Genomic DNA, 12,942 nt, shown 5'->3' on the forward strand with positions numbered 1-12,942 from the left:
ACCTTTAACAAAAATCATCAACCTATCCATTAGCTCTGGACAGGTGCCGCTCCCCCTGAAGCAGGCAATAGTCAAACCTATTCTAAAGAAGCCCAAACTTGACCCTTCTGATCCAGCTAATTATCGCCCCATATCCAATCTTCCATTCATCTCTAAACTACTTGAAAAAACTGTCAACAAGCAGCTCACAGAATACCTAGAAGAAAATCATATCCTGGCCTCTGCACAATACAGTTTTCGAAAATCTCATAGCACTGAAACTCTTTTACTTTCCCTGACAGACCACATTATCAAAGGATTTGAGAAAGGGCAATCATACATTCTTGCCTTCCTTGACATCTCCTCCGCATTCGACACCGTTAGCCATCCCATTCTCCTACAGCGGCTAACTGAAATCGGTATTACAGGTGTTGCCCACAATTGGTTCAACTCCTACCTTAGTAATAGAGATTACAAAATCCAGCTAGGAAATCACGTATCCAAGGCCATCCCCCTCAACCGAGGTGTCCCTCAGGGATCCTCCCTATCCTCAACCCTATTCAATATTTACATTCTGCCCCTCTGTTACTTCCTCTCCAGTCTAAACCTCCCTCATTACATATATGCTGATGATGTTCAGCTGCTTATACCCATCACTGACTCCCTATCAAAAACCATGGACTTCTGGAATGAAACCCTCCATTCCATTAACAATCTCCTTTCCTCCATCCACCTTGCTCTTAATACTAAAAAAACTGAAATTATGCTCATCTCACCCCAAAGCCAACCGATCCTCCCCCCTCTTCCTCAGTTCCAATTTGCTCAACAAGTCCGTGATTTGGGTATCATTCTTGATGGTCACGTCACACTAAAGAAATTCATAAATAACATTCTAAAAGACGGCTTCTTTAAACTCCATACACTAAAAAAACTCAAACCCTTATTACATCCCCCCCGATTTCCGTACAGTTCTCCAAACCACAATCTTCGCCAAAACCGACTACTGCAATTCCCTACTCCTCGGCCTACCTAACAATGCCATCCATCCCATTCAAATCTTACAAAACACCACAGCCCGGATCTTGACCAATTTACGTAGACATGACCATATTACACCTGTTCTAAAAGACCTACATTGGCTTCCAATAGCCTCCCGCATACAATATAAGGCTCTCTCTCTCATCCACAAAGCCCTATACAATCCCGAAATGAACTGGTTCAATGAATCCTTCCGTTTTCACCAGTCTAATAAGCCCACCAGACTAGCACATCTCGCAACCATGCCTATCCCCTCTCCTAAACTCTATAAACTCACTTCCACAAGAGCCCGTGCACTATCGATAGCCGGGCCGACCCTCTGGAACAAAATGCCTGTTGAACTACGGCAAGAAGAATGCCTCAAATCCTTCAAGCGGAAGCTCAAGACCTGGCTCTTTGCAAAAGCATACACTTAATTTTTCACTATACCTCACCACTGTCCCCACTCTCCCCATTCCTCCCCTGTTTCCCATTCTACCGCCCCTCTCTCCCCTCCCCTTTTCTCCACCACCTTCTTTTCTTTCTCTCTGCCCCTCCTCTTTCCTCGCTCTCCTCCCTTCTCTTCCCCATCTTATCTCCTAGCCTGATTAAAATTAACCTCATAGTTTTCTTTCTTTTGTACATATGTATATAATTGCAAACTTTGTTTATAATTTTATTGCAAAACTTCCCATGTTATTGTTCCCCCTCTCGTTAATGCCTTGTTATCATGTTTTTACTGTTCAATGTAAAGCGCCATGCCGTGCGTTTGTTTTTGCGTTACAATGTGAACCGATATGATATCCTGGATGAATGTCGGTATATAAAAATTTTAAATAAATAAATAAATAAATAAATATACAAATCTATCTCATGCATATTCATGGTGGATCTTCTGAAAACCCAGCTGGCTGTGGGGTCCCCAGGACAGGCTTGGAAAGCCCTGCTTTAGGGTAAAGTTGAAAAGAACACAGACAATGGTGACAACAAAATCAGAATGAAGAAGAGTAGTAAAAGGCAAATAAAAGAGAAGCTAGAACAATTAGAAAGAGAGAGAGAGAGAAGAAAAAAAGGAGACAGAGTGAATATACTGTAATATTAAGATAAAGAGACATTATCAAATTAAATATAAAGCAATCCAGGTCTGATCTCTTGCTCAACTGAATAGCTACAACCCAACAAACCACACCATTTGTTTGAAGTGCACTTTACTTGCTGCCTGTTGCCATCTCAGATTGTACCTCCCACTGGTACATACACTCTACCACTACCTATTTAATAGTTAAAAGGGACAATTTTCTAGGTATTATAACTATTTCTGATCTCAAGTATTTCCATGCTGCTTGGATGTGCCTTTCCCAGTATTGATTTCCCTCTGTTCTTCTCTTCCAGGAATTCTGTGGAATCTTTCCTCCAGTGACAATCTGAAGGATCGCTTAGCTCGGGATACTCTGGAGCAACTTACAGATCGGATTCTAACTCCACTGTCTGGGTCAGGGAACTCCGCTATCATTCAGCAAAATGCCTCTGAATCGGAGATCTTCTATAATGCTACTGGATTCCTTAGGTACCTTTAAAGCTCCTCCTTGGATGTTTGCAAAATACTGAAGCCTGTCTTTCTTCTCCCTGGGTGCTGAACACTGAAAAAAAGGGTTCTAGAGTCTAATCAAAGAGTTCTGAAGTTGGGTATTTTCAACCATGGAAGCTAATTTTTGTGCAGGGTTCATGATTCCCTCATGACTTATCACCAGAAGTAGACGCTAGAGACAATGTTCCCTGAAAGCTGCAATGGGATGTGTGCAGGTCCTGTCCACCTTGCTCAGTTCAGCCTGTGAGATGGCTATAGCACTCCAGCACTTAGAATGCAGGCATGGATTCTCTTAGCTTCCAGGGTACATTGACTAGGATTTACTATTGATGAAAAGTGGGCTTCAGCTTTTTTTTTTAATTTAGGAGAAGGGGCTTCTAATGGTTAAATTAAGAAGAGGCCTCTTTTTAGCTCCCTTGGGAGAGCCGATACCTTTATAGTAAAGTTGCCCCCACTTTATGTTCATGTACTGTGTAATATTTTAGTAGTAAATATGGTATGTAGTACTAATCATTCATTGAGGCATCAGTGTCTTCTACTCATGGCATGAGGGAGGTCCATACTACAGTAAAGGAGAACCATGAGATTTATGCATTTATTTAATTCCATTTCTTACATGTCAAACAAATGAATGCACTTAGCGAGTTACGATGAAAATGCATAGCATAAATACATTATAATAAAAAATAACACATAAATGTAACACCAACAAAATGAAATCAACAACCAGATCTACAACCTGAAACTAATACAAAAACAAAATTAATCAAAAGCCTTATGAAATAACACAGACTTCAGAATACTTCAGAAGGACATATAATCCTCTATGTGGTGCAATTTAGCAGGTAGATCATTTCAGATTTTTCAGACTACTCCACAAAATGCCCTAGATCTATTAGAACATCTTTCCCTATATACAAAAAGCAGTTTGGGTGTGGGTGATGTCTGTCTGTTTTGGTGCAATAGATGTGCGCATGCATGAGGCATGCGTGGAACACATACTGCCCCTGCCTTTGCATGAGTTGACATGTCCATGAGCGAACAGAAACAGCAGTATGCGCCAAGAGAGTGTGAGGCTGACTCAAGATGCACCCGTGGCCTGCGCATGCATAGTAATGGTTGTGTGTGCATGGGCATGTCTTGCGCCAGCCACTTTCTGTGCGTGCCCCTGCCTCTGGTGGTCCTCAGAGAAGTGGTCCGAGCCCCATAGGGATAGGACAGTGCAGCACTGAGGAGAGGCCTGCTCTGCTATGCTAGAGGTAGAGATATTTCAGGACCTAGGGTCTGGGAATCCAACCCTTGGATCCCAGCTACCCTCTCAGGGCAGGAGACTGAAGAAACTGAACCACAAGCAAAGTAGGCTAATGAGTTATGTACACTCCTGCTTTCTCTGACATCACACATCCAGAGTCTGTGAAGGCTCTGATATATGTAGTAAAGGCACTCTGGTGACACCGTTATAGAAGCAAAACCTTCCTATCAGGTCTTTGAGCACCATGCAGATGCCTCTTCAGAAACATTCAGTTAGTGGGCAGAGTTGGGATGAGAGACCAAGAGGATGGACATTTTCTCAGCTCCCAGTTACTTCAGGTTGAAGTGGCTCCTATACTTTTCTACTTTACTGTAGCAAGGGCTGTCCTAATTGGAGGTCCTGTTTCTTTAAAGAGGTCCCCTGCAATTCACCTGAGTTTTTAGAAACAGCTGGATCCTGGAAACTAGGGATATACAGTTCTTTAAAAACAAATGGTAATCCAAACCCACAATAGCCATTTTCATCTCATTAAACCCCAAATGAAATGGCTTTGAAAACCCTGAAAATGTTTTTTGTTTCTGAAAACAGTGTGCACTATTTGCAAATAGAACACAGTAATTTCCAAAATGAATAAAATCAAAACATAACAAAAAATGAAAACCCTCAAAATGAAATTTGTGCCAAAAATAGACCAAAATTGAAAGAAAAGAAAATATCAGCCATGCACTTCCCTACTGGAGACTTACCTGAGAGTGTAAGAAGGTGAGCATCATTTTGTATTTACATTTTGAGTAGCACTTGTGCCTTCTGAAAAATCTCCATGCCCTGCAGCAGGGATAGCCAATTGTGATCCTTGAGAGTCACAAACAGATCTAATTTTCAGGACAAATGACACAAATTAACCTGAGTCTTGGAGCAAATTTATGCAGATATATCTAATGAAAGTCAGTATTACCCATGGCACACAAGGACTGGAGTTTAGTTTACCCTCCCTGCCTTCGGGAATGACTCATCTCTCAAGGTCACTGGTAAGAGGCTCTTGGTTAGTACCTGTCTTAATACCTGGAGGGGAGGGAATTCTGCGTTACTGCGAACGCAGAATTTGTGCAAATTCCCCCCTGCGCAGAATTGCCAAATTCTGCGCAGCAAATGGTAGAGGAGACCCCGGCATGCCGCGAATGTGTGAAGGGGTGAGTGAGAGAGAGAGATAGGTAGCCTGTGTGAGGGTGTATGCGTGAGAGAGAAAGGGAGCTTGTGTGGGTGTGTATGCAAGAGAGAGGGACCCTGTATGAGGGGATGTGTGTGTGCGAGAGAGTGAGGGAGCCTGTATGAGGGTGTGTGTATGTGCACTAGAGAGAGGGAGAGCATGTGTGTGAGAGAGAGAGGGACAGAGGGAGCCTGTGTAAAGGGCAGTACTGAGAACGGGGTCAAACTCTGGGAGTGGCGATAGAGTGGAAGGGGTTGAGCCTAGAGGTGGAGGGGAGAGACACTGGCAGGTGGAGGAGTTGGGGCCTGAGTGCAAAGTGGCCAGGGGAGTAGGGAGAATGAGTGGAAGGGACACTCTTACAGTGAATTTATAGGGCAATTCTTCTCAAAATATTTAACATTTTGCATCTTTAAATAATAACTTTTTTCTGTATTGATTTAAAGTATAATTACTTATAGACTGTCATGTAAATTGTGTTATTTTGACCAATATAAAGTTTGCAGAATTTTGCAGAAATGTATGTTTTGTGTGCAGAATTTTAAATATTTTGGCACAGAATTCCCCCAGGAGTAATGATAGAATGAATTGATCAAGCTATCAAAAGCTGTACTTGTAGCGCTCCTTTTCTGCATCAGCTCAAGGTAGGGAAGATTAATAAAAACAACTAAACCAGGGCTTCGCAAGCTTGTCCTGCTGACTCCACAGCCAGTCTGGTTTTCAGGGTATGCACAATGAATACGCCCGAGATAAATTTTCATGCATTGGCAACCCGGTCCATGCAAATTAAAATTGACAGTAATTGAACATTAATATCGGGAGTTGTACGTCAAAGGTGGTAGTTACATAGAACCTACTTCTCTGTCTAGGTGGTGGTAATAGAAATTGCGCTGGCATTCAAGAAGCTATGAGGCATCTCTTTCCAAACAGTGAAGCATACAGTAGGGCTGAATTGCAAAGTGAGATTTCTTTATTACATTCTGGTTTTGGCCTGGCAGTGAACTCCTGCTCCTTTGGGCTTTGAGCGAAATCAGAACTGGCCATTATTGGGCTATAGTTTCATGAGCTTTCATTTGCAACTACCAGGAGGGTTCCCCTATTTTTATAACACGTCCCCTCCCCAGATCCTGTACCCTCTGTCTGGCCAGTGATGGCTAAGACTCCCTCCCCCCTCCACATGGTAGTGCACTGTGCTGCTACCGGGTCAGCATAATTTTCTTCTTCTTTCTACGGAATTTGGATCTTGTACAGTGATTCCTACATGCACTTTGATTGCATTATTGATGTAAGGTGGGGAGATAGTAATGGTGGTGAGAAACGCGTGGTGGGAAAAGTAATGGAGTCGCTGCTGAAAGAAAGGATAGTGAACTATCTACAATCAGAAGAATTGCTGGACCAGAGGCAGCATGGATTCACCAGGGGAAGGTCCTGTCAGACAAATCTGATTGACTTTTTTGATTAGGTGACTAGGGAATTGGATCGAGGAAGAGCGCTCAATGTCATCTACTTGGATTTCATCAAAGCGTTTGATACGGTCCCGCACAACAGGCTTGTGAGTAAAATGAGAAACAGGAGTGAGTGCTGAGGTGGTGGCCTAGATTGCAAACTGGTTGACGGACAGAAGACAATGTGTGATGGTAAATGGAACTTACTCTGAAGAGAGAGCGGTGTTAAGTGGAGTGCTGCAAGGAGCGGTGTTGGGACCGGTCCTGTTCTCAATATCTTTGTGAGTGACATTGCGGATGTGATAGAAGATAAGGTTTGCCTTTTTGCGGATGATACTAAGATCTGCAACAGAGTGGACATGCCGGAAGGAATGGAGAGAATGAGATGGGATTTAAGGAAGCTAGAAGAGTGGTCGAAGATATGGCAGCTGAGATTCAATGCCAAGAAGTGCAGAGTCATGCATATGGGATGTGGAAATCCGAAAGAACTGTATTCGATGGGGGGTGAAGGGCCGATGTGCACGGAGCAGGAGATAGACCTTGGGGTGATAGTGTCTAATGATCTGAAGTTGGTGAAACAATGTGACAAGGCGATAGCTAAAGCCAGAAGAATGCTGGGCTGCATAGAGAGAGGAATATCTAGTAAGACAAAGGAAGTTGTCTTACTAGATAGTTTTTTGTAACTTTTTTGTAACTTTTTTGTAACTTTTTTGTAACTTTCTCACATCCTAAATATTGTTAATATATCTGTTAAGTTTCATTCTATATGTGACGTTGAATTGGGAAATGTTTTACTATGTTACTCTCTGCCTTTACTCACATTGTTAATTGTAAACCGGGTTGATGTGATTCCTATCATGAAACTCGGTATAATAAAAATAATAAATAAATAAATAAAATAAATAAAGTGATGATCCCCTTCTACAGGGCCTTGGTGAGGCCTCACCTGGAGTACTGTGTTAAGTTCTGGAGACCATATCTCCAAAGGGACAGAAACAAGATGGAGGCGGTCCAGAGAAGGGCGACCAAAAAGGTGGATGATCTTCATAAAATTACTTATGAGGAGAGATTGAATAACCTAAATATGTATACCCTGGAGGAGAGGAGGAGCAGGGGTGATATGATACAGACTTTCAGATACTTGAAAGGTTTTAATGATCCTTGGTCAACAACAAACCTTTTTCCATTGGAAAAAATCAGTAGGACTAGGGGTCACGATTTGAAACTCCAGGGCGGAAGACTCAGAACCAATGTCAGGAAGTATTTCTTCACGGAGAGGGTGGTGGATGCCTGGAATGCCCTTCTGGAGGAAGTGGTGAAGACTAAAACTGTGAAGGATTTCAAAGGGGCATGGGATAAACACTGTACATCCATAAAGGCTAGAAGATGGGAATGAAGAGAAGAGCCATGGGGGTGGCTTGCTGGAATGGAGGCGTAATTTCCACCCTTATTACTGGTGATTACTACCCTTATTCAAAAAGCCTTCACACGTTTAATGCAACTCCAACATTGCTCTCTGCTTCAACGGCAAGGGGAAATGTGGAAAAGAGGATTTGCATTCAGACAGCAACCAACAAGGACTGAACTACACATTCTGGGTAAACAAATAAGCATGGGGGTAGCTTGCTTATTGCGGCGGATACTACCCTAAACCATTTAAGCCTGATACTTCACTTTGAATGCATAAACAGCATTGATCTCTGCTTCAACGGCAGGGAGAAATGTGGAAAAGAGGATTTACATTCAGACAACATCCAACAAGGCATGGATCTGTGCAGTCTGGGTAAATAAGCATTGGGGTAACTTGCTTGATGCGGCGGTTACTACCCGTAACCATTAAGTTCACCTTTGATGCAACTCCAACATTTACTCTCTGCATTAATGGCAGGGGGTGGCAGGAAATTTGAATCAGTTACCAACAAGGGCCCTGAACTTGGTGGTCGGTGAAACAGATAACTATGGGAAAATAAGTGTGGGAGCTTGCTTGGCAGACTGGATGGGCCAATTGGTCTTTTTCTGCCGTCATTTCTGTTTCTATGTTTCTATAGGAGGGGTGTAATGGATGTCGTCATTAGATCCAAGAAGCTTGCAAAATACAGTCAGCAAATGAATGAACACAGCAAATAAAACCTAAAAAGGACTGCAATGGTTTTGCTTAATGCTTTTATTTTTCTGGAAATACCACACATGGGGAGGGCAATTTTCAAAGCTTTTCCTGCAGGTAAACAGCCTCACTGGAGATTGCCCACCCTCCTCTGTGGGTGAGAGCACCTGTGTTGTTCACAGCTGTCCAAAAAGGGGCAAGGTTGGAGGAGAGAATGTCATGGGTGGGACTTTAATTTTGTAATCCTGATGTGGACTTTGCTTCTTGTGCCCAGGGGCATGGCAGTGAGGAGGAGAATGGGCGCACCAGATGAGCCCTGCTATCAGTGTTTGTATTTTTATATTGCCGTTGGCCAGTGCGACTTCCTGAAGAATGCAGGCCAGACTAAAGCACGTCCCCTGCACCAAGATTCCCCAGACATCAGCAGGTTTTCTTCCAGACACCCAGGAGATGAAATTCCTGCAGAGCCTTCAGGAGCATTGCATGGCTTTATTGACAGCTGTGGGCTGGAACAGAACACCTAGTTCTGTCTCCAAGGAGGGTAAAGGACAGGAAGTGGGAAGTCTGTCAAAAGTCAAAAACTGCAATACTGTACAACTCTGACCAGGGTCAAAAAGGCAGTGTGGTTGGACCACAGCTTAAGGGAAAGGAGGCCTTTCAAATAAATAAGTGAATAATATCATTCAAAATGTAATGTAATATATTAATATGAACTTTGGCATTAAATTGACTTCCAGTTGGTGGATTTTGAATGATCATTATAAATATATACGGTATTATCCCTGTAAATAAATCTCTTATTACAATCTCATGTTACCATTGTATTATATCTACGTGTGTAACATGAGAGCGTAATAAAAGATTTATTTAGAGGGACAATATACATTTTAATAGATGAATGAAGTTTTTGGATGGATGAATGAATGATCAGTGTGTTGAGCTCACAGTACACATGGTGTGTAGAATACAACAATAAGCAATTGTTGATGTGGTTTTAATATGTTTGATATGTTATAGCTTCAGTGATATTTGTAATAGGTTTTTCCACATTCACCAAAAGAAATTGATGAAGATACTCTCGTATACATATACCACTGAGCAACAACTTAAAGCTATTCTTACAATGGTGTTGTTTATCCTAATAACATGAGAGGATTATCGAGAATTATTAAGCATAGAAAACTAGAAGAGCACTGTTGTTACAATAGGGTGCGAGGGTGCTGATTTTTTAAGTGGGATGCAGTATGATTGGTATAACTGAAGTATGTATGGTTTTTATTAGGGGTGATGGTCTAATAGCAGGTGCAATATATTTATAAGTAATTTAATAAAAGCATTTTCATTTGAAAAACTTGTTTGAAATTAGTAAAAAAAAATTCTTGAAGTTGTGCAATATAGCTATAGATAGCCTGAAAACCAGACCAATTTGTGTCTCATGAGAACCACATTTGCACACCCTTGGGGGTAGGAAAAGCCCAGATGAAATGCATCAGAATTCATTATTTCTCCACTTACCCAAAAAACCCCCAAACAAACCAGCAATAAATCAGTAAAAAAAGCTGGGTAGGACAGAAGCTTTTGGAGTTCTCGATTAGGATAAAAGTTCATAATGTCTTGTTATCAGGGAGTTGAAATCTCTGTGTTGGGCTCTCGTGCAGAAATCTCAGCTCAGCTAGTGAACAGACCCGGCAGAAGATGCGCGAGTGCCACGGGCTGGTGGATGCCATGGTTTCCTACATAAACCGTGCTCTGGAGGCTGGGAAATCAGAAGACAAGGTGAGTCTGACCTTCCAGAAAAGGGCATCTATTGGTCTTGTATTGTCTGCTCCGAGAGCCCTAGAATATATACGGAGAATGACTTTGGATATCAGCCTGTAGATAACATTTTGCTATTTACTGAATTCTAGGCTCCATCTGGAGTGCGTTAAGGTTTAGCTGAGTCACAACTTTCCATGTCATGCAATGACTGTCATAGGGAAGCCCAGTTTCTTCTCCTATAAACTTTGATCTGCAGGTTCCCCCTCCATTGTACCATCATGCGTCTTAATGTCAGTAAAAAGGATATCAACTATTATCAACCATCTAATTGCCTAAGGGCTATAGGAGAAGATTTGCTTTTAAGGGACAGAAGCATCAAAACTAGAGCTAACCAGCCTGACCCAAAATGAGTGAGAGCAGAGGTGGGTGCCTTTTGTTGGATGTGATCTGAAATAGCTGCTTTAGGGGTTAGAGCAGTTCCTGGTGGGTTTCGGAAGTTGAACCTCGGCAGATGCATTTGGTTGAGGAACTGCAACCTCTGTTTTCTTCTATCATTCCTTTCTGCTGAGGGAAGATTCCTGTCTTGTCGTCGTTATCAGTTTTTAACTGCCAGTTGATGCCTTTGCCATAGTCCTGAACCCAAAAAAGTAATAAACAGATAATGTCCTGCTGCCTAGTAGGGATTATTACTGTTTAAGCAAAAATGTGTATTCTGGGGTTTTACCTGGTATATTTAAGGAAGAAAACTTTAAACAAACATTCAGTGAAACAGGGCATTGTCTGTTTCTATTTATACTTAATATCCGGCCTTTACATTCCTTACAGATTGCCCAAGGTGATTTATAACAATATATTTCATAAAATACAGAATACAATTTAGAAAAATACAAAGCAAGACACATTTAAAAAAATTCATTATGCTAAAACAAAGTGTATTACATTTCCAGTAACACATAAAATACAGATTCATGATATACAATCTACAAAATATTAATAACAATATTATTAAACCCCTCATACTCTGCTGAACTCAATCCCCAATCTCACTAAGGAATGAGCCAGCAGAGTCCACAATGATGACATATTTACATAAATAGATTATGTGCACAGTGAGATTACTAGTACTAGGTCATTAACACCCTGTACTTCAGCCAGGTAGCTCAGTCAGAAGCTTATAATAGCTGGAAATATCAATTAAGAGCATTACTTAATTTCACATTTGTTTCATTTCTTGCTTTTGCTGGAAAAAAATGGGTGCATGTATTGGGGACAGGGTAACAGATACAAAGAAGAGTTGAATTAGCAGAAGTTTGATACATGTAAGCAGCAGCGCCAGTCATCAAGGCTTCAGCCCTAGTGGCTACTATCTGTTTGTACATCTTTCGTATATATTCATAGTTCAATCATCTTTTAAAAAATCTATCTGAAGTGGAGAGAGACTCACACTTTTACTAACCTCACGCTTGGATCAGATATGGCTGAACATTCATTCTGTGAACTCTTAACCAGTTTCCTTGGGGAAATGTAAATATCAATAGGGGGACATGGTTTGTAGATTAATGGATTGTCCATGCTTTGTATTTTTCGAGCGCACACATCTTTTCAGATTCTTCTTTTCTGATGCAGAAATAATATGCAGTCAGACTGGATGAAATTGCTTTTTCCTGGGTTAGGCCAGTGGTTGGTAATTCGAGTCCCTAAGTGCAGGATATCCAACACAAAATATTCATTTCATATTTTGCATTCATCTAGTCTTAAGAGTGCAGTTCATGTTCTTGGTTGGGTTCTCTTGAAACGCTGATCTGTTTGTCAGTTTCTGGGTGTCAGGTTGTTGGCAGTTTGTTTTGGGGAAGGGAGGATGAGAGGTGAGATGGACAGACTCTGTAGGTTTTCCAGCAAGTATGTTAAGAAATTTCTGCCATGTGGCTGGCTGAATTCTTCCTTAGGGCCCTATTCAGAAAGGACTGATCCAACAGAAATACAGGTCAATAAAAAAAAAATAAATAAGAACATACCATACTGGGTCAGACCAAGGGTCCATCAAGCCCAGCATCCTGTTTCCAACAGTGGCCAATCCAGGCCATAAGAACCTGGCAAGTACCCAAAAAAAGTACCCAAAAACTAAGTAACCATTTTGATTACTGGCAGCCAGCGGTCCGAGTGCAGGAGGTTGCTTCTGGACCCCCGCTGGACCTTTGGCAAGTCTTGTGGGGGTCAGGAGGGTCCCCCAAGACTTGCCAAAAGCCCCTGGTGGTCCAGCGGGGGTCCAAGAGCGATCTCCTGCACTCAGGCCATCGGCTGCCAGTAATCAAAATGGCGCCGATAGCCTTTGCCCTTACTATGTCACAGTGGCTACCGGTGCCTTTGGTCAGCCCCTGTCACATGGTAGGAGCACAAGATGGCGCCGGCCATTCAGTGCTCCTACCATGTGACAGGGTTCGGCCAATGGCACGGATACCCTGTCACATGGTAAGGGCAAAGGGCCATCGGCGCCATTTTGATTAGTGGCAGCCGATGGCCCGGAGCGGGAGATCGCTCCCGGGACCCCCACTGGACCACCAGGTACCTGTAAAAAGTTTTTGGGGGCGTCGGGAG

At 42.2% G+C, this 12,942-nt stretch overlaps 1 protein-coding gene across 4 annotated transcripts in view; it reads left to right on the forward strand.

The window, feature by feature from the left end:
* The window catches only part of PKP3 (plakophilin 3), a 122,644-nt gene that overhangs the window by 78,792 nt on the left and 30,910 nt on the right, over window positions 1-12,942 (forward strand). For all 4 annotated transcript variants that reach the window (XM_029582228.1, XM_029582229.1, XM_029582231.1 and 1 more), the window contains exons 7-8: window positions 2,389-2,563; window positions 10,248-10,365. In XM_029582228.1, coding sequence (XP_029438088.1) covers window positions 2,389-2,563; window positions 10,248-10,365 — 293 coding nt within the window. The remainder of the gene's footprint in view (window positions 1-2,388; window positions 2,564-10,247; window positions 10,366-12,942) is intronic.

Source organism: Rhinatrema bivittatum, chromosome 17 (assembly GCF_901001135.1).
Source record: "Rhinatrema bivittatum chromosome 17, aRhiBiv1.1, whole genome shotgun sequence".
NCBI lineage: Eukaryota > Metazoa > Chordata > Amphibia > Gymnophiona > Rhinatrematidae > Rhinatrema > Rhinatrema bivittatum.